General features: G+C 34.7%; 1 protein-coding gene across 1 annotated transcript; it reads right to left on the bottom strand.

The window, feature by feature from the left end:
• Nucleotides 1-1,487: 1,487 nt before the first annotated feature.
• On the bottom strand, nucleotides 1,488-27,680 carry LOC123548684 (GTP-binding protein REM 1-like). The gene is made up of 5 exons (XM_045336157.2): nucleotides 27,526-27,680; nucleotides 26,413-27,078; nucleotides 5,346-5,434; nucleotides 3,743-3,926; nucleotides 1,488-2,671 (listed from the first exon to the last, which is right to left on the bottom strand). Exons 2-5 carry the CDS (start codon nucleotides 27,074-27,076, stop codon nucleotides 2,394-2,396), a joined length of 1,215 nt encoding a protein of 404 aa, XP_045192092.2. The 5' UTR covers nucleotides 27,077-27,078; nucleotides 27,526-27,680; the 3' UTR covers nucleotides 1,488-2,393.

Genomic DNA, 27,680 nt, shown 5'->3' on the forward strand with positions numbered 1-27,680 from the left:
TCTTTACAGTGGGACACTACGCTATCTTATATGGTTGTGTCTAACGGGAAATGTGCTGAATAAATGATAAGCAGTTATTCTTTCTTGCTACGCCGGACTCTAAAAGGTGTTATTTTATTGTTCTGTCTTATGCAAGACATTGAGTTCATTCGAATATGGTTCTTCAGGTTAGCTTTGTACATGAAAATGTTTGTGGTTTACATACCGTGCCTTTCCTTAAAACTAGATGAAAAAGATTCACCTAGTGGTTATTAGTTATATTTACAATGTCCTGTAGATTTTGAACATGCATATGGTCTAAACGTGAGGTTTCGTGCGCACGTAACCAAATTGAATTTACCAAATATGATAGTTAACTGCAGCTTTAAAAGCTCTCTGTGTTCCGTCGTTTTATTTGTTTGAATTGTCCTCTAATTGTTTCACTTTATGTACATATGTTGGTTAAAATGTCAGTCATTTACACATTCATACATCATACAATCATGTAGAATTTGATTTTTACAAGGCTGTAGACATGGAACTTGTCTGAAACTATTCTGATTAAACTTCTGTCTTTGATTTATTGTAACCAAATATCAGAATTTCTTTAAGATAAATATTAATGAATAGTATTCATAATAATGACAGAGTAGACAGCATGTAATATTTTGTAAAATGATCTATTTGCAAGTTTATGACTATCTGTAACTTTTATAAAACTCCGTCAAATAACTGGCTTGTAACAATATTGACTTATATGCCGGCAACACAACCCAATTCTAGTCCATCTACACAAGTTATGACAGCAGTTAAACTATTTCCACGTTGAACCTTTGGTTTTAGGTATGCAATTTCATGCAGTATTGCACTTAGGCTCATCCAAAATACATTAGCGTATGATCAAATAAATAATTTAGTAGGCGGTAGATGGTTTGTTCCGTAATTTCAATAATACCACCGGAAACTTAATGCGATTTCAAGATTTCCTTGTCTGATATAGATGTAATTACCTTATTACGGGCGATTACGTCCGTTGTCTAGACAGTCGTTCTTAGAATTGTACAAAATACAATTATATATCAAGGAGATCAATGCCGTAATCAGTTAAAAGAGCATGGGATTTCATAAGTTTGAAGTAAAATTTTCTTTGATTATGCATTGTACGGTTATCTATGTAAAAGTTTATATATTTATTGCAGCACCCTAAAGTTCGAAACGCCTATCGAATCTACTTTTTATGCTCAAGAACGTTCATTAACTAGTGATCGATATATTATACATTAAATCCTGTATTATGGTCATTTCCTGATCTCCATTTTACAAATGTTATCTTGAGTTTTTAGAACAATACACTTATGCGAGCGTTGTACTAGAGGAATATGCACGCGTGTGCCTGAAATACTGTTTATATGGATTTATATTATGTAATGTTTTCTTAATACAATTCCGGTTTGTTCCGCTAGCCTTTTTAACTTTTTTCCAAAAAGAAAACAGTCACAGTTACAAAAGAAGGTTTATTAAAGTTTATTAGGAAAAACATAATAAGAAATGACATATTGATATGCAAAATGGTGTTTATGTTGATTGAAGAGAGGTAATATACAACCTGTTAAAGAATACTCCATGCAATTATCGATAGTTTAAGCAGTCAAGCACCAATACATTACTTGTAAAAGACGTCTGCTGAATTTAGTCGATGATTTGCGAATACTCGATGATACGCTATTGTTTACTAGTATCTAATTCCTCCAAACTGCTTCATATATACGAATTATGTAACTTTTCTGAATGTCCTTAAAGCTTCAACATTTCTCATATAATTTGAGTCTCATATAAGTAACATGACGCCACCATAAACAATTTTATTGTTATAACACCTTATATAAAGTAATGTGAAAAAATACTCTCAAATTCTCAATTGCCCCAATATTACAAATATTAGATAAAACAATAATTATGTAAAATGAAATGTGTTTCATAGTAATTCTGATGACAACAGTTGGGGGAACTTCTCTTCAAACCTTAAAATATTAGATATCTATGAAATATAAAACACTGAAATGTATTTATATAAGCAGTAATATTCAGTTACTTTTAAACAGAACATTTCAGATAACATCAAGAAAACCCTCACAGTACACTGCTTGGCAAATTACTAGCACAATACTATTCTGTTATAACAGAAACGCGAAACAAAGTCGTCTTTTATTAGCATGGAATCGTCTTTTATTAGCATGGAATCTAATATTAAACTAGAATTTAAACTAACTGTTATCGTTGTATAAATTTTATTATAATAGGATAGTACCGTTACTCGTTGTTTTCATGGAATCAAACCTTTAAATTATATCTCCCGGAAATAAACTCCTTTAGTTATTGTGCAGTTAAACTTCCAATACTTGTTAAGTTATAAGTTAACGTGTAAACAAGTTTTCGCACTCGTGTGTCGATGCTTTGGAGTGATGTTTCTTGAATATAAAGTTCAACAACCTTTTAGGTCCTGGTAAAGCACATTTACCAAGTTTATCTCTAGATCTCGCCTCAAAATCTGGACGTTCCATATGCATTTCAGGTGTATGAGTAAGTCGTATCTGACTCAGTATACCGACTAGTAACTCATCCACATGATGATTTAGAGCAGCCGATGTTTCTGCGTACTTGCTGTCGTATTGTTTTGCAACAGATCTGGCTTCTGAAATGTTCACAAAGCTTTAAACATCAGTAAATTTTAACAGATACAGCAGGACAGTAATGGGTTTTGCCGCGATCTCGATTCGTTAAAGACAGTATTTGTGTACAAAAATGCTCTAGAACAATCTAACAAACAGATGTTAAACTAATTCCTAAATTTTACATCATGCTCTGGGCATATCAACCTATATTTGATATACTTTAGACATTTGCTGTCTATTCAAAAATGGTAATAATATTTATGCATTTCTTAATGAATAAAATGCAAGATACTATTGATACCTTTTGTCATATTTAATTACCGGATTATTTTTATAGTTCAGATTCAGGTAGTTTAATCATATTCTAAAACCCTTCACAGTAGATGTTTTGATCAAATAAAAGTTTAATTCCATGGCACATTCGTCAAAAGGGATTTTCTTGTAATATATATTTTGTGCTCTGAACTCACTGCGGTCGTGGAACAATTCAAGCACAGTTATGTCGATTATCTATTAACGTTTCTCCTTTGAGACATATATTCTGTGTCACGTAAGCAATTTCAAAGCTAGTCCTCGGGCAAATGAAGCTAACGTCAGGAGAGACAATTAAGACCATCTCAAATTGATCAGAATTTATAAGGTTTCACTTAACCAGAAAGAAACATGTCATGATTTAAGTGTGCGGTGAACAGTAAAGTATCATTCAGTTTGCTGTTGTACTGCAAAATTGGTGTCATCAATTTAGAGCTTAAATATGTTTTGTCGTTTCCATTTCAGGTAAAACAGTATTCACACACTATACCTGGAATATTGTATTTACTCATCAATATTTACATGAAAATTTTACAAGAACTTCCGTTTGGGTAATGAACGAATGTATAACACGCATACCATTTGGCCATACACTACAGCACACAACTAACTCTACGTTAGCTTTCCGGTTAGACATGCAATTTAATCTTAAAACAGGTCTAATTAATCTTTAGAATAACTATTAGAATAGAGAAAACTGGTTGTTAGAGAAGTAGCTACTAGACATGGAAGTAGGCCATAGTGTTAGACTGAAGACATTTTAAAACTAATGTACGTACCTTCTTTCGTTACTTTACGCTTCCGAACAAGGTCTATCTTATTTGCTATTAATATTGTAGGCTTCTCCTTTATAGAAAGTTCATGTCTTATATTGTACAATTGGTCTACGGCTATCTGGTAGCTGGCTCGGTCCGTCATTGAATATACAACCGCAAATGCGTCGAAACATTGGTCACTTAGCTCCTGAAATATACGAAAAACAATTTAGAACATATAAATGTTTCAATAAATTATGGCAAATTGTATTTTTAAATGAAAAGCCGGATTTCCAATTCAGACATTTTAAATGCTGGTAACTAGGAAATACACCACAGTGACTATTGTATAAAATGTTTGGATAGTTTCGTGAAAACAAATGTTTTTAACATTCTCCGTAATACTAAGGAGGTAAAACTCATTTGCAGTCTTAAAGGCAGTTAATCATATATACGTATTTGCAGCATTCAAGAGATGAAATGGATTTTTATTTAAATAATAATTTATAGCAAAAGAGTGTTTTATCACTATTTATGCACGATGGGTGGTTATACGTCTGGCGTAATAATATCACGAGGTCGCAGTCCGAGTGAAATTATTTGTATGACGTATTACCGCCCGAGTGTATAAATAGTGTTAAAACACGGTTTTGCTATAAATTATTTCGATTCTAATATGCCCTTAATCTAAAACAGTAGATAAAATATAGAAACGCTCCTTCTTTGTCGCAACAAAAACTTTGACGTCACCGCATGTTAACGTGCCGTCATTCTAGCGTAAGAGAGTTTTAACAGAGGAAGGCATATCAGAATGTTTCTTTAAATTCTGTTTAGTGCTGGTCTTTTTATTACAAAAGATATATCGTTTTTAATCAGATGTCGATGAAATTCCCACAGCAAGACTATATCTGTATTGCATTATATGCAACTCATTAGCATGATGTGAAGCATTTACACTTCAATCAAATATTTTCACTGACTTGATTTACTTCTTTTATTTCATTCTGCATTACAAAAGGTGGATTTATAAAAAGTGTATACCAAGACTCACACCCAGCAATTGTCTTAAACAAAAAGACATACTTCTTTTCTAACTAGTATCGACTTTACACGTGACATAGAAATAACATTCATTCTTTTTCCCATATAAACATACACGACCACTACGAAATGCAGACTGAATGCATAATAGTGTCATCGTTATATACCATTTAACAAATAATCAAGGTCTTAAGACTTTTGTCGTATAATTTACACGGTTCAGATGAGTAGGAATTAAACAATAAGGGCGTTAACCCGAGTGGTTAAATACCGAAGCACTTGAACGAAGAACCGTGGTAAAATTGACGATAAATCACATGAAGGCCTTGATAGTTTTCATTCTAACATGCTCATTTAAATATTTTAAAAGATATTATGCTGGACTTCATTTACCCGAGTAGTAATGAATCGGTCGTGCTGTGGCAATTTGACGTCATAATTGACGCCATAATGCTCTCTTACTGGTCCGCGCGCGAACCGTTGTTTATCACAAAATATACAGAGCTTGAATTCCTTCTTTGTTTAACTGGAAATCAAATCAAGTCATGTTAGAACTGTTTATATATAAAGTATAAATACTAATTACCTGGTTATCCATAGGTCTGTCAATAATTTCTAAAGTAGATTCTTCTGCATTGAGTAGAACTGTAACATGTCTGTCTGACTCTGGTTCATCTGAAAACAGGTAAAACAAACTTTAACTGGTTGCATTCGGAAAGCTCAAATGGTCTCCCCTTATCTCATCTATTGTGTTTTGATGCTGGATTTCAGATAAAACTAGAGCTAACAAAACGTTAACTGGTATATTCACGCCGGTTTACACGTGCAGAAACATGTAGCTGACTATACAAGTAATCAACAATCAATCGGGGTTTCGAACACAGTTGAATGAGGGCAAGAGATTTTGTGTCGATAAACTGAACGACCCGGGAAAAGGGGCCGCTTCGAAACCAAAGGCTCATTTTGCTCGTATATCAAACTCTCTCATTTAAATTCTTACATATGTTAACTGTATCATATCTTGTAACTGTCTGAATTATTTACCATTTAATATTATGTTGCTTCCGCCGCAGACGAAAATTAACGTATAATTACTTTGCCATTTCACAACATGTTACATTACTGATATATATTTCTGATAATGTTGCGCCTCGGGTACAAAACTGGAGACAATGTACAATGTGTATGATTACTTTATCCGTTGCTTGCGAATGTATGTTGTTACATATATCATATTTTGCATTCTCATTTTACTCTGTATAAATATCACACAACCTGACACAACATGACAATTTGCCGATAATCAGCATCTTATTCAGTTATTGCTATGTTCTTTTGAATTCATGCTAGTCTTGTGACATTTTACATTAATTTGACGCTTTAACATTTCGCAAAATTGTGTTAGATTACGCATAGAAAACCATCTATGTAATCAAATCGTTCAAACGTAGTTTCAATCTAATGTCAAACAGTCATGGACAAAGAGTTGTCACATTTTTTGCTTCTTCCGGATCGTAGACTGCATTTAATAGAGTTCTGCTTACGTGAGGGACGTGAGGAGGTGTTGCGAATTTCAGTACGTTTCATTAACGGACACAATTAGACCGCGTCAAGTATTACTTTTATTGACAACTTTCAAACAAAATCAAGGATTTTATCTACTCCTAATAGGGACGAACGTGCAGTCTAACATATAAGCGCATTTGAGTTAGACTCGGCTGACACATATTTACAAAGGCCCTCCTCTGAATTTCAACAGCATTTGTAATAGAACCAGCGTTGTTTGTCATGGTATTCCGCACTATAACTCCTACTGAAAGCGCTTGAAGTGACAGTTATGCTTGAGTTTAATTGCGGAAATGGTTGGAAACTTCCATAAGTCCATTTTAGCTTGTGTGGATTTGTCTGATAAACGGCGCATGAGGTTGTCTGAGGTAAAGAGTTAAATGCACCATGTTATGAAACAAGTATCAATCATATCAATTTCTTTTTTTGTCTGCTTGGATATCTTCGCGAAAGTTACTTTGAGAATAATGTAACATGCGTTTCATTCTTTTCTTTATAATAAAAAGGGTACTTTCATCAAACAGCCGTTGTCCATGTTTCAGAGAATACTTTTGAATATCGGAGAAATGATGATTACAGTTAAATTAAATTGCAAACGTTACGCCTATATATTGTTATCTAAGTTTCTGTACTTCAATGATAAGAAATCAAATGGACAGATAAACAGTATTTGTTCACATCTAATAGATTTTCAAAGCAGCTTCTGTGACTTTAACAGTAAGTAACAAGCAATATAAAACTTCTACCAAAACATTCGATAGATATAGAGCATGCCGTTACAGTATTCCTTCCGTATACTATCATTTCAGGATACGCTATTTATCATTATATTACGAAGCGTCTATGTGACTCAGGCTACAAGTATTAACAAAGATAAGCAACATCTATACTCACATACTATATATATTTTTCCAGACAAAAATACCGCTATACATTTTTACATGAGGCATTGGCTTTATCTATGATTTTCTTAATATAGATGTTGTTGGTAAAATTCCATGCACTAAAGCTGAATTTTAATCTTGGACGCTTTAACTGGTTGCTACATTCCAACAATATGACTTTACATATCGTCCTTAGACACAGTTTTTTTTTCACTATCTGTTTTTCTCTCTCTTTTTTTTTTTTTGGAATGTAAAGTAGTTTTCAGTTATCACTTCTTCTTGAAATTATCATACCAAGGTAAATCAAGACGAATGTAGTATAAATTGTTTTATCACTTGAAAGATATTTCCGTGAAATTGTTACACTTTCAAACTGCACAACGACGGCCAAATTTAAAATTGATTCTGTCTGAATAATATAATTGTTCCAATTGTAAAGAGTGGCAGTTGCCTGGGCTCGTACATTGTATTTTTTCAGTATTTTCTTGATAACTTTTAAAAGTAATGCAAATAACTCATTGTTTAATAGAGTATGCTGGACGAGTAACATTTCTGTTTCAATATTGTTTACGTCAGACCTTTTCCGTGCTGAATTGAATTATATTGAACCAGACAAACGGACAAAAAGTAGAAATGATGATTAACCAGAGACGGGGTAAGATGTTCAATGAGAAAGAAAGTTTAACAATGCTCTCAGTTTTAATAAAAAATGATACCTTGTAGGTCTCAAGAAACTTTGGAAAATTTTTCAAAACACAATCTAAAACTATAATTAAAAAAAACAAAGTATCACATTTCAACGCCAGGAAAGTAATAGTAATTTTATAAGTTTTTGAAATGTTATACTTGTTTCATCTGTCTATCAGTAGTTAAGAGTCCCTATGGGAGATAATATGAGACTAGTTTGTGAGGAAGATTTCATACAAAACTGTTAGATGTTAAAGAACAGTTCGAAAATTATACTGCCAATGCACCACCACGTCCTGCGGATACAGCAGTGTGAAGCTGGCTAAACATACGGCAGTATTTCGTTCAGCACGACATATACAACATACGACAGTACGTGACTTACGACATTCAACATAGATTTGAATGACACGTAAAAACTACACTAAACATACGATATTCAAATTTTATCTTTTCAAAGAAATAAATCTACATTCTTTTTACAGACTAATTCTAATTTTGTATAAACCGAAGTGAACAACATTCAGTTGTTTCTATATTGTGCGTCGCATGTCTCCTGCTAAATTACTTTCATTTTTTTCTGTTGAAGGACAGCTTTTGTAAGTCCAATGTCGGTTTTGCTACAACGTTCTAATCATGTTAGAGCTTCGTATGTCCTATGTCGCGTACGGAACAACATTTCTTTTCAAATGTCATAAGTCGTATGTTGTGAAATAAACGGCATTTTCTGTATAAAAGGTTGAGTTTGTATGTCTATGTCGATTTTTGAACGACATATCATTTTTCTTTGAAAGTCATTTTTCCCATAATAAACGACATTATTTTATCTCAAGGTCGTATGTCGTTAGTCGATGAACGACATTGGAATTTATCTGTAAAAAGACAAAGCTCGAATGTCGTATGTCCAACTTTTTTCGACGATGTTCATTTTTTTTTTCGAATGTCGTATGTCGCGTATTGAACGGCATTCAACTTTTGTTTTGATGTCGTATGTCGCGTGCAGAACGAGATTCAAATATTTTTCAGATGTCTTATATCGTTTTACGCGCACTGACAGACATTTAATGTTTTTTGAATGTCGTATTTACATCCAAATCCCGGGACATTCAGTTGTTTTCACGAATGTAGTATGCCGCATACTAAACGATATTCATTTTTTTTTTATATCGTATGTGCTGAACGACTTTCGAATTCTTCTTTAAAAAGACAAAGTAGGAAAGTCATATGTGAAATATTGTATGTTGTGGTCCGAACGACATTCGTGTTTTTTACGGATACCGTTTGTTGTGTGTCGAGTGCTTAACGACATTCAATTTATTTTTCGAATGTCGTGCGTCGTATGTCGCGTACTGAGCAACATTAAAATATTTGTAAAATGCCGTATGTCGAATATCTAATCAACTTCTCCAAGCTAGATAACAAACACCACTAGAAGCTTAGATTCTAATGATGAGTTTATATGTTACAAACAAGCACGGACATGTCGTAAAATATTACACTCTGCATTGCAAAACATATTTTAATTTAATTTGTCTTAAATTATATATTTGCATCAGCCTTGGTGATTTAGAAGGCTTATTATTTGGTAAGTTCCATGACATTTAATTGTTTTATATATGGACGCATTAATATGAAAACTAAAACTAATTCATAAAAAATAACGAGGCTTACTATGATTTGCTATTTTAAACCAAATTTCGTGCTGGTTTGTTCTATAAATTTTGATATGGGTTAGTTGTTTTTCAAACATCTTTAATACAGAACTTTGCCTGACAAATAATTTAGTCAAATCAAAATGTGATGAACAAAAAGTTTCCATAATTATATTTAATCTATATTAATATAACTATATAGATTCTTATTATATTATATTTCATTGTATGATAATATATCAACGTGTCAGACATTGTAAGTTTCGTGAAAATACATTCTTATCATATTCATTATTTGCTACACATTCTCTTTTTATTGTTTCTCAGCTTACTGTACTTAGTGACATTGCATTCGATTTATTCTTCTTATTTATTTAGTTGTGTATAATTCACATGACGATTCTTGACAACATACGTTTGCTTTCTTTCTTCTTTGTTTTTCTTTTTTCTCTGATTTATTTTTCCTCCCCTTATGTCTTTCCACAAAGTGTAAAAATCTTGTAGTGTTCACATTTCATATGATGTAATTTTATGTTTTCATTTCATATGATGTAATTTTATGTTTTCTTTAGTTTGTTTCTGTTATTACTATATCATGTAGAGATAATACAATATTACACATTTTAAATGAAATACAACGCTTTCCGTACTTTTCTCATATAAGAGTTTGTAGGGTTTGGTGCGCGGATTACTTAACATTTAACCAGTTTTAATTGTACTACATACTGTTTATGCCACTAAGGATACATTATTTCAATTTACTATTATGCAAGAGGACCATAATATTATAATAGACCGGCTACAAGACAAGCATGTTATCTTCTTTAAATAAAATTGTTATTATTATTATTATTATCATCTTCATCCTTATACTAGATAAAGATTATCTGTATATAAGGGCTACATATGGTCTGTTCCAAGTACAGAACCCTGTTATGTACATATATTGAATGGTCTCTATGATTCCAGTGAGGCAGCACTATAAAGTCACTGTTACAAGTAGACACCGTCGTTTATATGACTGAAAAATTGTTGAAAAAAACGTTAAACCCGAACACACACACACATGATTCCAAAACCAAAACTGAGTGAACTGAAAGTCGAATTACATTAACTCGTACATGTATAATTAATTCATTTACACACGTGTTTTTGACAATGGTTTAACCTGACACAACAAAGTAGTATTATGTTTATTATTTATTCACCACAGTTCAAACAAAGAATTTATATGCCAAATATCAATAAACAAGTCAAAAAAGGTTTTTGTCTGATAAAAATAAAAACATTTGCCATTATCAGTTTGAAAGAAACGATTGATTTTACCCCATATGATTGTCCATTTCGCTGATTGATATTTCTACAAATAAATAATTCATTGCTTTGAACATTATATCAGGTTTTCTATGAAAATTCACCTAGATTATATTCTCAAGTTCTAATGCGTACTGACACCGTGTTATTAAGGCGATTTTCCAGATGCCGATGCAGTGCACAGGTATTAAGGATAAACGCCGTTTAGTATAATACAATTATCCTCGAGGCAGTCTAAAACTGCATAATTATATTTGAACATCACGATTTTGGAGTTAAAAGTCAATTAGTAGCAGGGATCTTCTCTAGTTTAAAGAGAATGCCGGTGTAATGAAGTATTTCGACCCCCATAGAATAATGACCCCCCGGTCATTATTCTATAGAAAAAGTGACCCCCCGGTCATAGTATTATGACCTCCAGATCATAGTACTATGACTCCCCCACGTGAAGTAAACTGAACCTCACGAAGAATATTGACTCCCATAAAAAAAACGACCCCCGGTCATTTGGTCAAATTTAGTGATAACTCATGTATCTAAGGCCTAATTGCTGCATTTTATGCCTCCACTCGGGGGAGGGGGGCATATAGATTTGCCCTTGTCCGTCCGTCCTTCCGTTTGACCATTAGCCCCAGATACCATCACTTGACACAGAAATCAGAGCATTCCGCAACGGGAAAAGGGATTCTATTTCTAGACGCTGTATCTTGGTGTATACATTTTTTTCAGGAAAATAACAATTCACAATACGTTCACAAAACACACCAGTGTCAATAATCCCTGCAAACTTCGGTATGAAGTAATTGTTCAGAAGAAAACTGCACAAGAAACTGCTAGCATAGAACTTAGTATTAATAAAAGTTGCAATACTTAGCAGTGGCAGTAAAGTACGGTAGCGGCAACAATAGAAAGTAGTAGTAGTAGTAGTAGTAGTAGTAGTAGTAGTAGCAGTGGTAGTGGCAGTTGCAGTAGCAGCAGCAGCAGCAGCAGTCTCAGCAGCAGCAGCAGCAGCAGCAGCAGAGGAATAAGTGACAGCAACAACAGCAGCAGGAGAAGAAGAGGTAGATGTACAAGACGTATTAGTGGAAGCAGGTATAGTAGTATCAGTAGTAGCAGTTGTAGTAGTAGTAGAAGTAGAAGTAGTAGTAGTAGTAGTAGTAGAAGAAGAAGTACATGTAGTAATAGCAATAGAAGCAGCGGCACCAGTAGTAGTAGTACAATCAAAATGTTAACTATTTGCAATGGAGGGTATTAGAGTTGTAGATCTAGTAAAATTGTCCGTTAGGTTTGGTGGGGATCACTTTTTAATAGATATTATCGTCGAAAGTCTTTTTAGGAGCCGGTGTTTTACACGGAAAGAGTAACTTTTTTAAATAGAATAATGTCCGGGAATCGATATTGTATGAGAGTTCGAATGTAGTAATTTCGGCAGTGAGTATTTTACACGGAAGGAGTCACTTTTTCTATAGAATAATAACAGGGGTCGTTATTCTATGAGATTCGAAGGGAGTCATCTTTAAGGAGTCAGTATTTTACTTGGAGGGGTCAGTTTTTCTATAGAATAATGACCGGGGGGTCGTTATTCTATAGAGTTTTCAAAGGGAGTCAGTTTGTTATAAGGGGAGTCAATATTTTACAGGAAAGGAGTCACATTTTCTATAGAATAATGACCGGGGGGTCGTTATTCTATGGGGGTCGAAATACTTCATTACACCGGCGATATTTCGAAAAATTAATACTGCAGTATTCATTCATCAAATGTATGTAAAATCTTTATCATACATGTATGCTGATAAGAAGAAATCAGTGTTTAAACATCGAATATTTTCGTCGTAGTCAGCTTAAAGGGGCATACGTCAATGAATAGAACGTGATATTAATCATAAAGCGAGTGCGTGCGTGAATGCGTGCGTACGTGCATGCGCGTACGTGTTTGGGGGAATAGCGTATTTTTTTTCAAAACAAACTTTCAGTAATAAAAACGAAGGTGTTTACTTGAAGCAGAGAGAACAATGCCTAACTTTTCAGTGCCGCCTAACTGGAATATCGCCGTAACAATATACCATAATAATCACCCACTCCCATTATATTGACCACGGGCTGACCAGGTCTGGAACTATGTATGAAGCGTGAAAGCTACTAGTACCATTCTAGGTCATGGCTAACACTGGTATTATGCAGAGTGTGTACATAAACACCCTGACATCTCTGTTTACACGTATTCATAAGTTTTAAAATAATTATGACTAACATGTAGGATTGAAACCAATACACATGATAAAGTAAAGACATACTGATGCCGTGAAAACTGCTATGTTATAACTTAAAGGCATTGACCTCCCGATTTGGCTAAAAAATAATGTTTCTTTCAAATTGAAGTTGAAGTTCAAATTGGTCATATTATGAACATCAGAATATGAATTTTTGTTTCTAAACTATTTTAAAAAATCCAAATCAAGAAAAAATGATGGCCGTGTCTGGAATCGAACCCCGGACCGCCGCGGCAATAAAGACATTTTTCCATCGCCGTAACCAATAGCGCTATAGCTGAAGTAAAGAATAACGATCTTGATATATAAATATTTACAATCGAGACAATTTACCTGGAGTAAAAGCGTGACAAAAGCTTTTCGATTTTCATCGTAAAAAGTAGTAAAAATAGCAAATTCTCATGCGTTTCCGTAACATAAAGTTTGTCAGTAATTAAGTTTTAAAGCCTTTTAAGAAATACAGCATTTATTTCAAGATATCTTAAAAAAATTATATCGCACGATCTGGAGGCATGCCGCTTTAACTGTTATGGAGTTCATTTTGTAGGTCCACTTAATTCAGATATTCATGAAAAATTCAATTCGAAATCAAAAGTTCAATGTTGAGATGTCCTTATTTTAAGCCTTCCTGTTCTACATATTTATCTAAGCTACTATAAAGTTCATTTTCTAGATCAACATATCTTGGATCATCTCCAAGTCCGTACATTGAGATAAAGTTTGTGAGATATCCGATACCGAGATGATGTTTAGGGTCTACCATGCCAACCTGTCCACCATGGCCGGTATGTCCAAACATACGTTCCCCTCTAGGGTTCTGTTTAAAGCCTGTTCCGGGACCGAAAATTGTTTCCATACCTAAAGTAGCGTCTTGTCCAGATACCAGGGGTGTAGCCAATATTTTTATAGCGTCTTCAGATAAAAGGCGTTGTTCTCCTGTAGCGCCACCGTTACCAATGATACCATAGAGTTTGGCAAATCCACGAGCTGTACCAGTACCATAGCAACACGATTGAGGAATTTCCCTATAATATGGATTATTGTGAATACATGAACCTTTAGAAAATTCTCTCACAGCCCTCCCTGACTGGGCGACTAAAGAATCTGGATTCACCAGGTACTTGAAGAAAAGAGGAGCGTACCTAGAACTTGTTATCGATTTAAAGAGCGTTTTCCACACTGGGTCTTCATATACACGTGCAACGCGGTAGTACTCTTCTCGTGGTGCGTTCATAAACATATCTATTTCGAAAGGTTTGGCAATTTCTTCTCTGAATATCTTTTCCGTGCTTCTTCCTTTCGGATCAACTTTACGAATGAGAGTGTCAACATAAGGACCATATGTTATAGTATGATATCCATGCGATGAACCGGCCGGCCACACAGTTCTCTGCGAAGACAAACTCTTTTCAACTTTTTCAGGATTATCTCTGATATCAAGAAGACCAATTGGCTCATCAAGAACTACTAACCCTGCCTGATGGCTAAGCAGCATTTCAACAGTAATATTTCCTTTGTCATTTTGAGCGAACTCTGGCCAATAGTCAGATACAAGGCTCTTGTAATTGATGAGACCCTTTTCAGCCATTCTTGCAACCATTACAGCTGCAATGCCTTTCGTGTTTGAGAAACCGATGGACATAGTGTCCTTTTGCCACGGTCGCTGTGCTTCCTCATCAGCATAGCCTCCCCATATATCTATAACCATGCGTCCTTTGTGATATACCGCCAATGCCCCACCACGTTCTTTTCCACTTTCCAAATTGGCCTTAAATTTATCAGCCACGTTCTTAAAAGCCGTGTGATAATATCCATCGAACACCACTGGAAGTTTAGGTTCCAAAAATGATTTTATATATGAAAAAAGCACAAGCAAGCAGCAAAATATAGCACTTTGTTTAATAAACCCCATTGTCCCAACATACGAAACGTGCTGTATCTTCTGTAGTGACCAAAGATATAACACGTTAGCGTTTATTTACATAACAATATTTGGACGGTATGAAACATCAAACATTGTGACATAGAGATCAGGAAACAAAAATAGTGATTATTTTCTCGGGCCCAATGCATCTAGGAAGTAAATGTTTATATGCACCATTTTAGCAAAACGGAACTTTTGCTGCCATACACACGTTTTGTTTAACAAAACTTTCTTCTAGAATGTTAATCAACGACTTCTCTTTTAAATATTATTGAACCGCTCACATGTTTTAAAATCTAATCATAGTGTTGGGCAGTTGATAGAAATCTACAACAGCAAGTCCAGACAAGAGGTCAGGATGGGCCTAAGTCGCTAACCTGAAGAGGACTTTGACCATCGGACCTTACTTCTAACCAGGTTTGATGAAAATCATTTAATTAGTTCATTAAAACCGGTTATTTCAATGTTTTTTTCTATATTTTGCTACATTGCCTAGCGGTCCCTAATGAAGCCAACCGCAGCCATTTGAACACATTTGAAAGAGGACCAAATTTGATGAAGATCCATCCAGCGGTCCATGAGAAGTCGTTTAAATATATTTTTAATTTTAGCTCTAGCGGTCCCAAAACGGGGTCAATTGCCCCTATTGGCCACGCGCCCTTATCTGAACAAAACTGGGACAGGACCTTATAATGATAAAGACCAAGGTTCCATCTTGCGGTTCATGAGAAGAGGTCGTTTAAAATCATTTCTGATTTTAGCTCTAGCACTAATCGGGGTCAAGTGCCCATTTGAGGACCTTATAATGATGCTACAACCGGCTTGAACAAGCTTGATAGAGTTTCATTCCAGCATGTTACGGGCCAAGTTCGGTCTAATTCTGACCATTAGGTTTTGAGGAGATGACAAAATAAAATTGCTAACGCAGGATTAAGAATGTAGGACGATGGAAGCCGGACCATCCACCAATATTAAAAGCAAATACCATATAATACCAAATCTGTATTTCCTTTTAAAAGGTCAGTTCAGGTTTGTTTGCGTTTTTCATTTCGCTCGATTAAACGTAGGTCAAAGATAACGTTATCAGTGATTTTAAATCAATCCTAAAGTTATGAAGGTGTTAATCATTTAAACATTATCTCATAACAACATTGTTCGTTCGCCAGTTTACCATTTTAAGATATTTTTTTTTGAATATTGTTTTACACTTTAACGTCTTTAAGTATAATTTTATATGTCTTTTTATCAAATATGTTGACGATTAAAACTTGAACAGTGATCATGTATTGCAATACTACGAAAGATCGGTGGTGACTTCAAACTTCATACTTCAAACTTTACATTCGGACTTCACACTTCAGATTTTAGACATCATACTTCTCACTTCACACTTCATTCTTCAGACTCAGACTGCACACTTCGCACTTCACAGATTTAACATCACGTGACTTGACGTCGTCTGCTTATTGTGTATTGGCATAGATCTGTACGCCATTTCTTATTTAAGAAATAATGTACAGACAAACCGTGTTTAACATTATTTATACAAAGGTTATACGTCCGTGCACTAATTCCACGAGGGCGTAGCGACGTATAACCGATTTTGAGTTTATTAATTGTGAGGTAAAACACGATTTTTTATGTATATATACATTATTTCGATTCTAGTATGCCCTTAATCTAAAAAGAGTAGATAAAATATTGTAGCGCGCGTTATCGTGAGTCATTTTAGCCCAAGCTTGTTTTAACAGAAACAAGCATATTAGAATTGAGTATTTAGTATTATTAATTGTGTACATTTTAAATGTTCTAGAGAAATAAACGACTTCTCGATTTTAGATTAAATCACTTGATGATATTCGAAAAATAAGGGGAAATTCACTGTCTGTCGTCCGTCCGTTCAAAATCTTCTTGAGAAAAACTATTGGGATACTTTTTAAACAATCTCACGGGGGCGATACACGAGTGACGCACATAAAAATTGCATTCAATGCAGAAATGTGGTTACCCTGGTAAACGAAAGCAAACACTATGTTAAAAAAGCTTCATGCCTTGTGTAAAACAGAAAGGCCTAGAAATTAGGTACATGGTGTGTGGCATTACCTAGCGGTTCTCTAGTACTAGAGGTATTCAGCCACTGGATTCAAAATTGGTCCAATTCGGTGGACAGTACTTTTAAACGGACTTATAAAGGAAATATTTTTAATATCGTCTTCTCTTATATATAGTATATTATACTCTACTACATCCATTCAAATTATGCCTCTGGAGTCAAAAGTAACTCAACCATAATCATTATACTCTCGGTAATTCCAGGTTGTTCTTTAAATAGAAGAAGAAAAAACGGCCGAAAAAGACTTAACACTTCAGACTTCAAATTTCACACTTAAGAATTCACACACTTCAGACTTCACACTTCAAATTTCGCATTTCTAACTTCACACTTCAGACCTCACACTTCAAACTTCAGACTTCAAAGTTCAGACTTTCCTGTTCCTATTATTTGTATGTGTATTAAGCATTATATATTAAGTGTGAAGTATGACGTTTGAAGTGAGATGTTCGAAGTCACCACCGGTCTTTCGTACAATGCGCCGCCGGTATATTGATTTTATCGTCAACTGAAAGTTGAAATACCAAAGTCTCCGTGGACAAGGTATACCTAAACACCTACACATCATCTGCAAAACGACCATTATTTTGACTCATGCAAGCGTGACTAGACTAGTTCCTAGACTAAGATATATCTTTTTTTTACATTTTTATGATTCAATGTAGTGAACTGATCCAGACTATAGCTTATGTCCACTCAGGAAAGTTCTAGAATAGACCAGCTATTGCATTAAGCAACAAGAAAAAACGTAGAAATAACTTTATTGTCAGTCTAGTGGTTAGTTTAAAGTGTGTCTTAATGTACATATTTAATGCATGTTTAATCATAACCGTTTAAATATTAACCCTCTGGCATAATTGGAACTAGGTCAGTATACTGTATTGTTGCTTTCCTCGCATTTCTTAATATTTCTGGCTCGTTTTGAATAAAGTAGATATATTTAACTTATACTTGCATTTCAAATGACTTAAGTCAAATTTCAGATACGCCTGTATGTCTAATCGAACAATTACAACTAAGGTAAATGCAAAGCAAATCCATTACATATTTACATATACACATATTTTAAACCAACGATCGAAAAGCTCAATATCTCAATATCGTTGTTTAAAATACATAAAATATGGACAATAAGCGGCTTTGTCATCATCAGATATATCCGCCCCCTACAGAAAAAAACGACATACCTACCCTATTTTTTACCGGAAGCAAACAATTTATTTTTCCCGCTTTAAAAGAAACAATCCAGTGTTCTCGCCAGTGTTTACACATTACGTACAAAAGGGGTATAGTTCTGTTAAAATACGTAAGTGCAAGATACAGACCCTTAAAATAGCTTTGTAGTCTCAATCCAATAGTCCTAGTACTTAGAAAGATTTAAATCGCATGCAAAACCTCAATATGAACTAAGTAGACAAAGGGGTATTATTTATTTATTTTCTTGGGTTTATCGTAGCTCCGACACAATTTAAGGTCATATGACTTTCCAGCTTTTCACGAGCGGGTACCTGGGTAGAACCACCGACTTTCCGTAAGCCAGCTGGATAGCTTCCTCACATAAAGAATTCAACGCCTCGAGTGAGGCGCGAACCCATATCGATGAGGAGCAAGTGATTTGAAGTCAGCGACCTTAACCACTCGGCCACGGAGGTCACTAGACAACGGGGTATAATTCTGTAATAATTTTTTTTAAAGAACCTAACATGCCCCGTGCACAACTACTGTTGTTACTGATCACTTGTGTGAAGTTTCATTAAATTGTGTCAAGGGGATGAGGAGAGATGGTGCGCACAAGATTGTGTCTACGGACAGACAGACAGACGGACGGACAGACAGACAGACAGACAGACAACCTGAAACCAGTATACCCATCCCCCCCCCCCCTTACAACTTTGTTGTTCGGGGGGTACAATAATGTAGACATTTGACAAATATATTATTAATATCATATAATGAGAACTTCAAACAAATGTAGGCTCATTGTACAATTTGCAATAGAATTTAGGGCCTAGCGCTGTCAGTTCAATAAATTTTGGAGGGGGCCTTACAAAGATGCTTTCCATCGAGCGGTTCATGAACAAAAGCCATTTAAAAGTTTCAAGTTTTTAAATTCTAGATGACCCTAAAAGAAACAAAGTACCCAACCCCCTTTAAAACAAAACTTGGAGAGGACCTTACAATTATGCTACAGTCCAAGTCTGAGAGGCTTATGAGAGTCATTGCTGATTTTTCAATTTGTGCTAGCGCGGCAACTAAAAGCGGTCAAGCGCCCCCTTTGAATAATTCTGGAGGAAAATCTTAAAACGATACTACAGACAAAAATTGAGGAAGATCAGCTCTAGCGGCCCCTATAAGGGACTGGGTGCTCCGTTTCGAACTAATTGACATTCTGCTATAAAACGTTCACTGTAAAGTTTCCAAATCTGAAAATATTTTACCATAAAGTCCCATTTTGAGAACTTGCTAGAGGCTTATATTTTTGAAATCAGTCACATCGTGTTATCGTTCTATCACATCGTCTAATCGTGCTGTTGCGTCGTGTTATCGGAGTGTCGTAAATAACCTCTGCAGTAGCCGACAGTACTATAGTACGATCAACAGTATGATGGCCCTATCGGGACACCATAAATTCTTAACAGAGTACACATTTTATAATCATATTACAATGTAGATGAAATCACTTCAAACAGTTTGGTGATAAAAAGAAAACAATAACGAGTTTTTCTCTGTAGTCTTAAAACAATTAATCTCTATTATAATAAGACTGTTTTCATAAATGGTTCATTGTAAGAAAAGTTTACAAACTTTTTATTCGCCAAATAGACAACTTTCAAGCAATCTACACGATACGTTTACATTTCGTAGTCGATACGTTATGCATAGTATAAATTCACACGGTGATACTGTTTAAGTACTTTGAAACGCACAATATTATTTTATACATATATCTACCTAGTAGATAAAATCAATAAAGTTAAAAAATATTAATGCCGTGAAGGTCCTAGGTGCAATTTTGTTGTTTTTCAATGTCGAAACACAAATGTAATATTCTTTTTATCACACGGATCCACGGAATTAAAATATCCTTCAACTTGAATGTACAATGTGGTTATGAACCTTCCTGTGCTATATATCTATCTAAACTACTATAAAGTTCGTTTTCTAGGTCAACATATCTCGGGTCGTCTCCAAAACCATACAATGACATGAAATTTGTAAGATAGGCAATACCGAGATGATTTTTAAGATCTGCCATTGCAAGCTGTCCGCCATTACCAGCATGCCCAAACATATTTTCCCCTCTGGGGTTCTCTTTGAAGGTGGTTCCGGGGCCGAAACTTGTTTCCGTACCTAAAGTAGCGTCTTTTCCAGATACAAGGGGTGTAGCCAATATTTTTATAGAGTCTTCAGATAAAAGACGCTGATTATCTAAAATGCCACCGTTACCAATGATACCATAGAGTTTGGCATATCCACGTGCTGTACCGGTGCTAGAGTAACACGACAGTTGAATTTCCCTAAAATATGGATTATTAAGAATAAGTGAACCTTTAGTAAATTCTCTCACAGCCCTCCCAGCCCGGGCGACTAGCGAATCTGGATTTGTCACGTAATTCATGAAAATAGGTCTGTACCTTTCACTTGTTACCGATTTAAAGAGCGATTTCAACACTGGGTCTTCATATAAACGTGCAACGCGAAAGTACTCTTCTCGTGGTGCGTTCATGTACATATCTATTTCAAAGGGTTTGGCAATTTCATCTCTGAAAATCTTGTCTGTACTTCTTCCTTTCGGGTCGGCTTTTCTAATAAGAGTGTCAACATAAGGACCATACGTTAAACTGTGGTATCCATGCGATGAACCGGCTGGCCATACTGTTCTCTGAGAAGACAAACGTTTTTCAACTTTGTCAGGATTGTTATTGAAATCAAGAAAACCAACTGGCTCATCAAGAGCTACTAACCCTGCTTGATGACTAAGTAGCATTTCAACAGTAATATTTCCTTTGTCACTTTGAGCGAACTCTGGCCAATAGTCAGATACCAGGCTCTTGTAATTAATAAGACCCTTTTCAACCATTCTTGCAACCATTGCAGCTGCGATACCTTTGGTGTTTGAAAATCCAAGAGTCATAGTGTCCTTTTGCCACGGACGCTGTGCTTCCTCGTCAGCATAGCCTCCCCATATATCTATAACCACGCGTCCTTTGTGATATACCGCCAATGCCCCACCACGTTCTTTTCCACTTTCCAAATTAGCCTTAAATTTGTCAGCCACGTTCTTAAAAGCCGGGTGATAATATCCATCGAACACCACTGGAAGCTTAGGTTCCAGAAAAGATTTTAAGTATGTAAAAAGCACAAGCAAGCAGCAAAATATAACACTCTGCTTTATAAACCCCATTCTTCTATATTAAAATCAATTTAACCAACGATACGAGTATAACGTTTGCGTGTAGTGTGAATATCTGCATGTTGTGAACTGAACCGTGACTGTTAATTACACTCGTTTGATTGTGGGGTAGTAAGATAATACAAATACAACCGTTTAAAGTACACAATATGAGACGGTTAAACATACACAAAATTGATCGGTCCGCATGTTAGCATAAGAATTAGGATGATAAAAAATAGCGATTATTTTCTCAGGTCGGAGTATACATTATTAAGAAAACTGAAAGAAAAGAAAGAAAAAAATAAGAAATATTATACATACATTGGATTAAGAAGGATGATTAGTTTTTGTTATCGATATATGATAATTTCTCACTTGTTTTAGGAAATACATTTGTTGCTGAGCAGTTAGTTTTTAAAACATTATATACAGAATTCTAAGTCAATAAAATGAAACAATTCAACAGATTAATATTCCTACGGTATCGTGTTATGTTTAAACATACACTTATTTTTAAATTAATTAATCTCGAGCGCTCGAGATAAAGTGTCGTGCGAACGAAGTAAGAAGTCGCGCGCTCGGCAGATAAGATGCCGAGTGCTTGAGGTGATAAGTCGTGCTATTGAAATAATAGATTTGATGCCGTGTGACCGAAAACAACATGTCGTGCGCAAGAGAAATGATGTCAAGCATCTGAGATATGGAGTCGTGTCATCGAATTTTTAAATTAATTGATCTCGACCGCTTGGGATAAAGTGCCGTGCGAACGAAGTAAGAAGTCGCGCTTGACAGATAGGATGCAAGTGCTTGAGATGATTAACCAGTGACCAGTTTCAAGAGAAATAATCTCGAGTGCTAGACTTATAATCTTAAGTGCACGTCTGCACGACGTTTGATCTCAAGTGCTCGATCGCACGTCTTGGTTCGATCGCATGACATCTTATCTTGAGCGCATGATATAAATATGTCGGGCGATCGGAATAATTCAATCTGAAATAATAACCGTGTGTCCTAAACATACCACAACACAACCTAGATCTCTGTTTGAAATTTAAGTCCATGTTTGTTTGTCGAAGATAACGTAATCAATAGATGATCAAAATGAAAATTATAAAATGTTTAACATCTAAATATTACCGTGTAACTTCATTGTTAATTTGTGCTTTTTCTCATTTTAAGTATTGGAAAATAAAAAAAAAGTGACCATTTTGTCACTAACTAAATCTATAGATTTCTTCTAATATTCTTAGTCAGCTCCATGTGAAATGTTAATAGTTACGGAACTCAATTAAAAAACCATCTCCTGAACAGAGAAGACCCAAGGCTTGTGGTCGCTCTATTTCCGAATCAAACATGTCGCATAGATACAGCAGATACGTCATTTTCAACTTTGTTTCAACATTTACTTGATTTAAGGCTCATTCTTGAATTAAGGCTCATATCTGAACGTCAGCATTTTTAAATGAGTAAATACATTTAAAAGTCATGATAGTCGAAATCACAAAACGTACATCTTAATATTTTAACAATTTTAGCTATTAGTATAAGGTAAATATACTTATAAACATATTTGAAACAAACGATCTCAGCACTGTTTGAAATATGAGCCGCACCATGAGAAAACCAACATAGCGCATTTGCGACACAAGCCTGCGCATCCGCGCAGTCTGGTCAGGATCCATGTTGTTCGCTTTTAAAGCCTATTGCAATTAGATTAAACGTTAGCGAAAAGAATGGATCCTGACCAGACTGCGCGGATGCGGAGGCTGGTCTGGATCCATGCTGGTCGCAAATGCACTATTTTTGTTTTCTCATGGTGCGTCTCATTATATTAATTACCATTTTTCCTCCAAGAAACAATGCGAGGCTTGCCTCTTTTTCCAATTATCAGTTTAAGAGAGGGAAAATGATTGTCTTTTCCATTCCGTAATATTTCCACAAATGAATAATTCATTTATCAGCTTTTAAATCAATTCGTCTATTATTATATTTTCAAGCCGTAATTCGTGTTTATACGATTACAGTCAGACATAAATTTGGCATGATCAGACAACGTGTGGAAATATTGTTAAGTTATCTTTTGTGGTTGGATAATTTATATCTTATTTGTGGATACAGAGACAGCTGCCTATGTACATGTAGGAAATCTCTTGTTTTAAACCATGTCCATGCTTTTTATTACATTCTGACGAGATAAAAAAAAGCTTGCATATTTGATCTGAATATATACGTATAAGACATAACGGAATCGATATAATATTAAGCAATCAATTCTAGTAACGTTTAAAACAAACGCTATTAAATACATTAATCCCACTTAATTATTGTAGTAAGATGTATTCTTTGATACCTGGCTCAGGAAAAAAAAATGAACAAAAACTTTTGCAACCATGCATAAAGCTTTATGTACCTCAAATACATAGTATTCAAATATTTGTTGACGACTTACTATTAAGTATTTATTCAGAATGTAGACAGTAGGTAAATAATTTATACAATCCTTTTGTATTCTATGTAGATTTATTTTCAAGCTCTGATTCTTGTTGGCACCATGCTACTACCTTTCTAATGGTTCCAGTCAGACATCTTGATTTGACATTTAGTATATTACGAAGTAATCTTCTCTACAAATGCACAAACAAAAGGTGGAATGTTGTGTAACATATTAAGCTACTGTTTGACATTCATAGGTACAGTTCATTTCGTTGCTGCGAAACTGCTATTTCACACATTCTAGACTGCTTCAAGTCTGTCTTTGTACAAGTAAGATAAAAAAAAATGAGTGACCGATTTTGGCGCCAAGTACACGCAATGCTGTCATGATCGTATGATCGTATTTTAGTCACGACACTGGGTTTGGAAGGGAACTTTGATGTGCATATCTAAGATCAAAATAATAACATCATATATAGGAGCACATTGCATCTTACAATTCAAACTTTATACTTTGTGTACGTGAATATTTAGTAAATGTAGGAATTTTTAAATTTTAATTGCTGCTGACTCATTCCTTAAATTATTTGTGTACGCATCTTAGCTTTTTTCAGCTCCAGCATATAAAATTTTATCATTGCTACAAAAACGTCTTTTTACAATATTGTACTACGATCTGGGAACACTATAATTATTAGGTAATTGGAACAAAATAGCCAAACTGGCACAAGAAACTTGTAATCGCGTAAAGATGGACTTGAATAATTCACAGTTCTGTTTTCCCTGTACATTTCATGCTAAATTCACATCGTAGGTCTGTGTTTCACTTTATTTTAACAGGTACAGGTATATCATGTAATAACTGCATTATCGTATGTGTTATGGAAACCTATGTCATACACCACCACTGTAGTTTATGGTTTCATGTTACAATGTGTTTGTTTGACTGAAAATATTGTTCTTGCCTCAAACATGGACCTATTTTTTCTTTTCATTTTTCGATTTTTATTTAGCATGAACAGTGTTCTTCAAGGTGGTATACGTTACAGACACTTAGAAAGGATTATAGTGTGTACTGCAGTCATTTATTTATATAATCATAATGCAATGTTTAGAGTTTATGTCTGTCTGATGGTACAAGTTGTAATATTTTATCAATCGAATGTACGCTTTGATATTTTAACTTCATCGTTGCAATTTATAGACTAGATAAGGAAGGAAAACGCATTTAGAATAGCAATGCTAAGGTAAACTTTATTAACCCTTACCCTGCTAAATTTCTATAATGAACTTGTCCATCTTTTAATTTGGGCAGTGCCATTAACTGTTAAAATTAGTGCTTAACGATACTGACTGAATGGCGAACAGTGCAGGTCATGATCAGACTGCACGGATGTGTTGGCTGATCATGATCTGTACTGGTAGCAAAGACAGAATTAGTCGTGTCCAGCATGATAAGTGTTAATTAACAATATAGTCGACTGTACTTCCGATACACAAAACGTAAGTATTTCATTCTTTATCTGGATTAGCCGAGACGTTCATACTTCAATAAACCTTCTAATAGTAAATTTCAGCAAATGGTTTAAACAGAACAATAAGGTTATTTTCTCTGTTCATAGTAATTCATCATGAAAATGAAAACCGTGTCTAATAATACACACATTCAATTTCAGTTGAGAAACGAACACAGCGGTAACTAGTTATTCGTACCCGATGATCAAGGTTTCTATTCGAAATAAAACTGTTTTCGATGTTTTTGGAGCTGCTAATAGTCTGTAAAAACAAAAAATCGGAAGTAGAAATATCTTTATTCCAAATTATTAAGTGTGTTTACATTCATACTTTATAACCCTAACGTTAACGTAAGCCGTATGGGAATTTATTTGATAGGTGCAATGCAGGCAGGTGTTTCACATGAATAAACAGCAGAGACAAAAATGAATCCCTGTAGTGAAAACTGTACAGATATCCATTACTGCGCGAGCCACAAATTGATTAGTTGTTCCATTATGCATTTATATATTAATGAATTTGAAATATACGTTCTGCAATGTCCAATAAATGTCTACATCGGCTTGAAAGGCAGCAAATACTAAAGGATGACATAGTTCTTAACGCAGCAGCAATTAATAAATACTTGTAGTGAATATATCTTTACAAGTATTTCTTTGCAAATATTTTGCTTCGTAAGTTGTTTTCCCATACACTCAAAGATAATCTCTTGTAACATGTATACATATTTCTGATATTCTACTTTTAAGTTGACTGCGACTATTCCATGTAAAATAGAATCGTTTACCCGGTAGAAATTCTTGTATTTTATTTTTATTTTTATACAATGTTTAAACGTATTTGCATAAGATATTTGAAATATCTATAAAGTAAAATGATATATATAAAAATATTCTTACCTTGGTCGTTCTCAAATGCCACAAATTCTGACGTCATAAACTGGTTGGTCAGTGACGTCTTCCCAACTCCTTTGTCTCCGAGCATTGCTACTTTATAAATTTGTGTTTCTGATGAAGAGGCGATACTTTCGGCATTAGCACTTTCTTTTGAATGTGTACTATTTGCTCTTGGCCTGTTAGATGGTCCACTATTGACTGCATTATCTGTATTTACAATAGCACTTCCTGTGGAATTTATACTGTTCGAACTTCGTTTGAAAGAATCCCCCCTGTTCACTATTCCACCTTTTGAAGTTGTCTTAAATGACCTTACACGCTGTAACGGCTGTTGTGTGGTTTCACGCCTATTTATATCTTCAAAAGAAACTGAAAGATGTTGGCTTCTGACCGGTGATGGCAAACTGCTTCTCCTTGGCCGATCGAGATCAACGTCTAACAGTTTTGGCCGCGGTCGATTGCGAAAGGAACATGATCGTCCGTGAGCATTTGTATTCAATGTCAGGGTCTTCAAGTTTGGAATTTCAGAGTTCAACATTTTTCTTCTCTGTAAAAGTTTATTACTTTCTGTTGCTTTATTTTCGTCCCCTTCGAAATCATGACATATTTTAGGAACGCTTAATTTCCTTTCGGCTTCTTCCTTTTCCATGACTATTTCTTTTGTCATATCTAAAAGAAAAACATCACTATGTAAACCGCGTCAACTTGTTTATTATTCTAAATACATCATATATATATTCTGACACGTTAAAAATGTTGCTTTTTAAATTAATGCAATAAACGCGACAATTTCATCATAAATATATTTTAAAACGCTAAATCACCATCTGAATTCGATTTAAACAATTGCGTAATAATGCACTGTACTCGGACATAGCGTTATACTCAATAATCCGGATGTGTCTGCGTTATTAAATAACCGAACTAGCTTAATTTATTTCTTCGGTATAATTAAGAAATAAACTAAAAATTAATGAAAATCAATTTTGACACAAAATAATATATTAATCGTATATTCCTGTTCTAATGCATTGCTTATAAAACAATTACGCATATTTATAAATTCATAACATGCAGTTACGTTTCTTTCCAACCTCTAATATACAAATACGCTACCTGGAATCAATATTACACTTTAGTGTATGTAAAATCCCTTCTCATCTAGGCACTGCTATGTTTTTCCAATGGTTTATAAGCTACAAGCTCTCTCTTTATAAACAGAAGCAGAAACCGCTCACCACGTGGTATTGATAATACTGTGTTATTGTTGT

Source organism: Mercenaria mercenaria, chromosome 6, assembly GCF_021730395.1.
Source record: "Mercenaria mercenaria strain notata chromosome 6, MADL_Memer_1, whole genome shotgun sequence".
Lineage (NCBI taxonomy): Eukaryota > Metazoa > Mollusca > Bivalvia > Venerida > Veneridae > Mercenaria > Mercenaria mercenaria.

Excerpts from the sequence above, each read along its gene's own strand:
- LOC123548684 (XM_045336157.2), bottom strand. The coding sequence starts at position 27,076 with ATGACAAAAGAAATAGTCATGGAAAAGGAAGAAGCCGAAAGGAAATTA. Across the intron at positions 5,435-26,412 it reads GGCATTTGAGAACGACCAAG|ATGAACCAGAGTCAGACAGA; the intron begins GTAAGAATATTT and ends ACCTGTTTTCAG. Across the intron at positions 2,672-3,742 it reads GCGTAAAGTAACGAAAGAAG|AAGCCAGATCTGTTGCAAAA; the intron begins GTACGTACATTA and ends TGAACATTTCAG.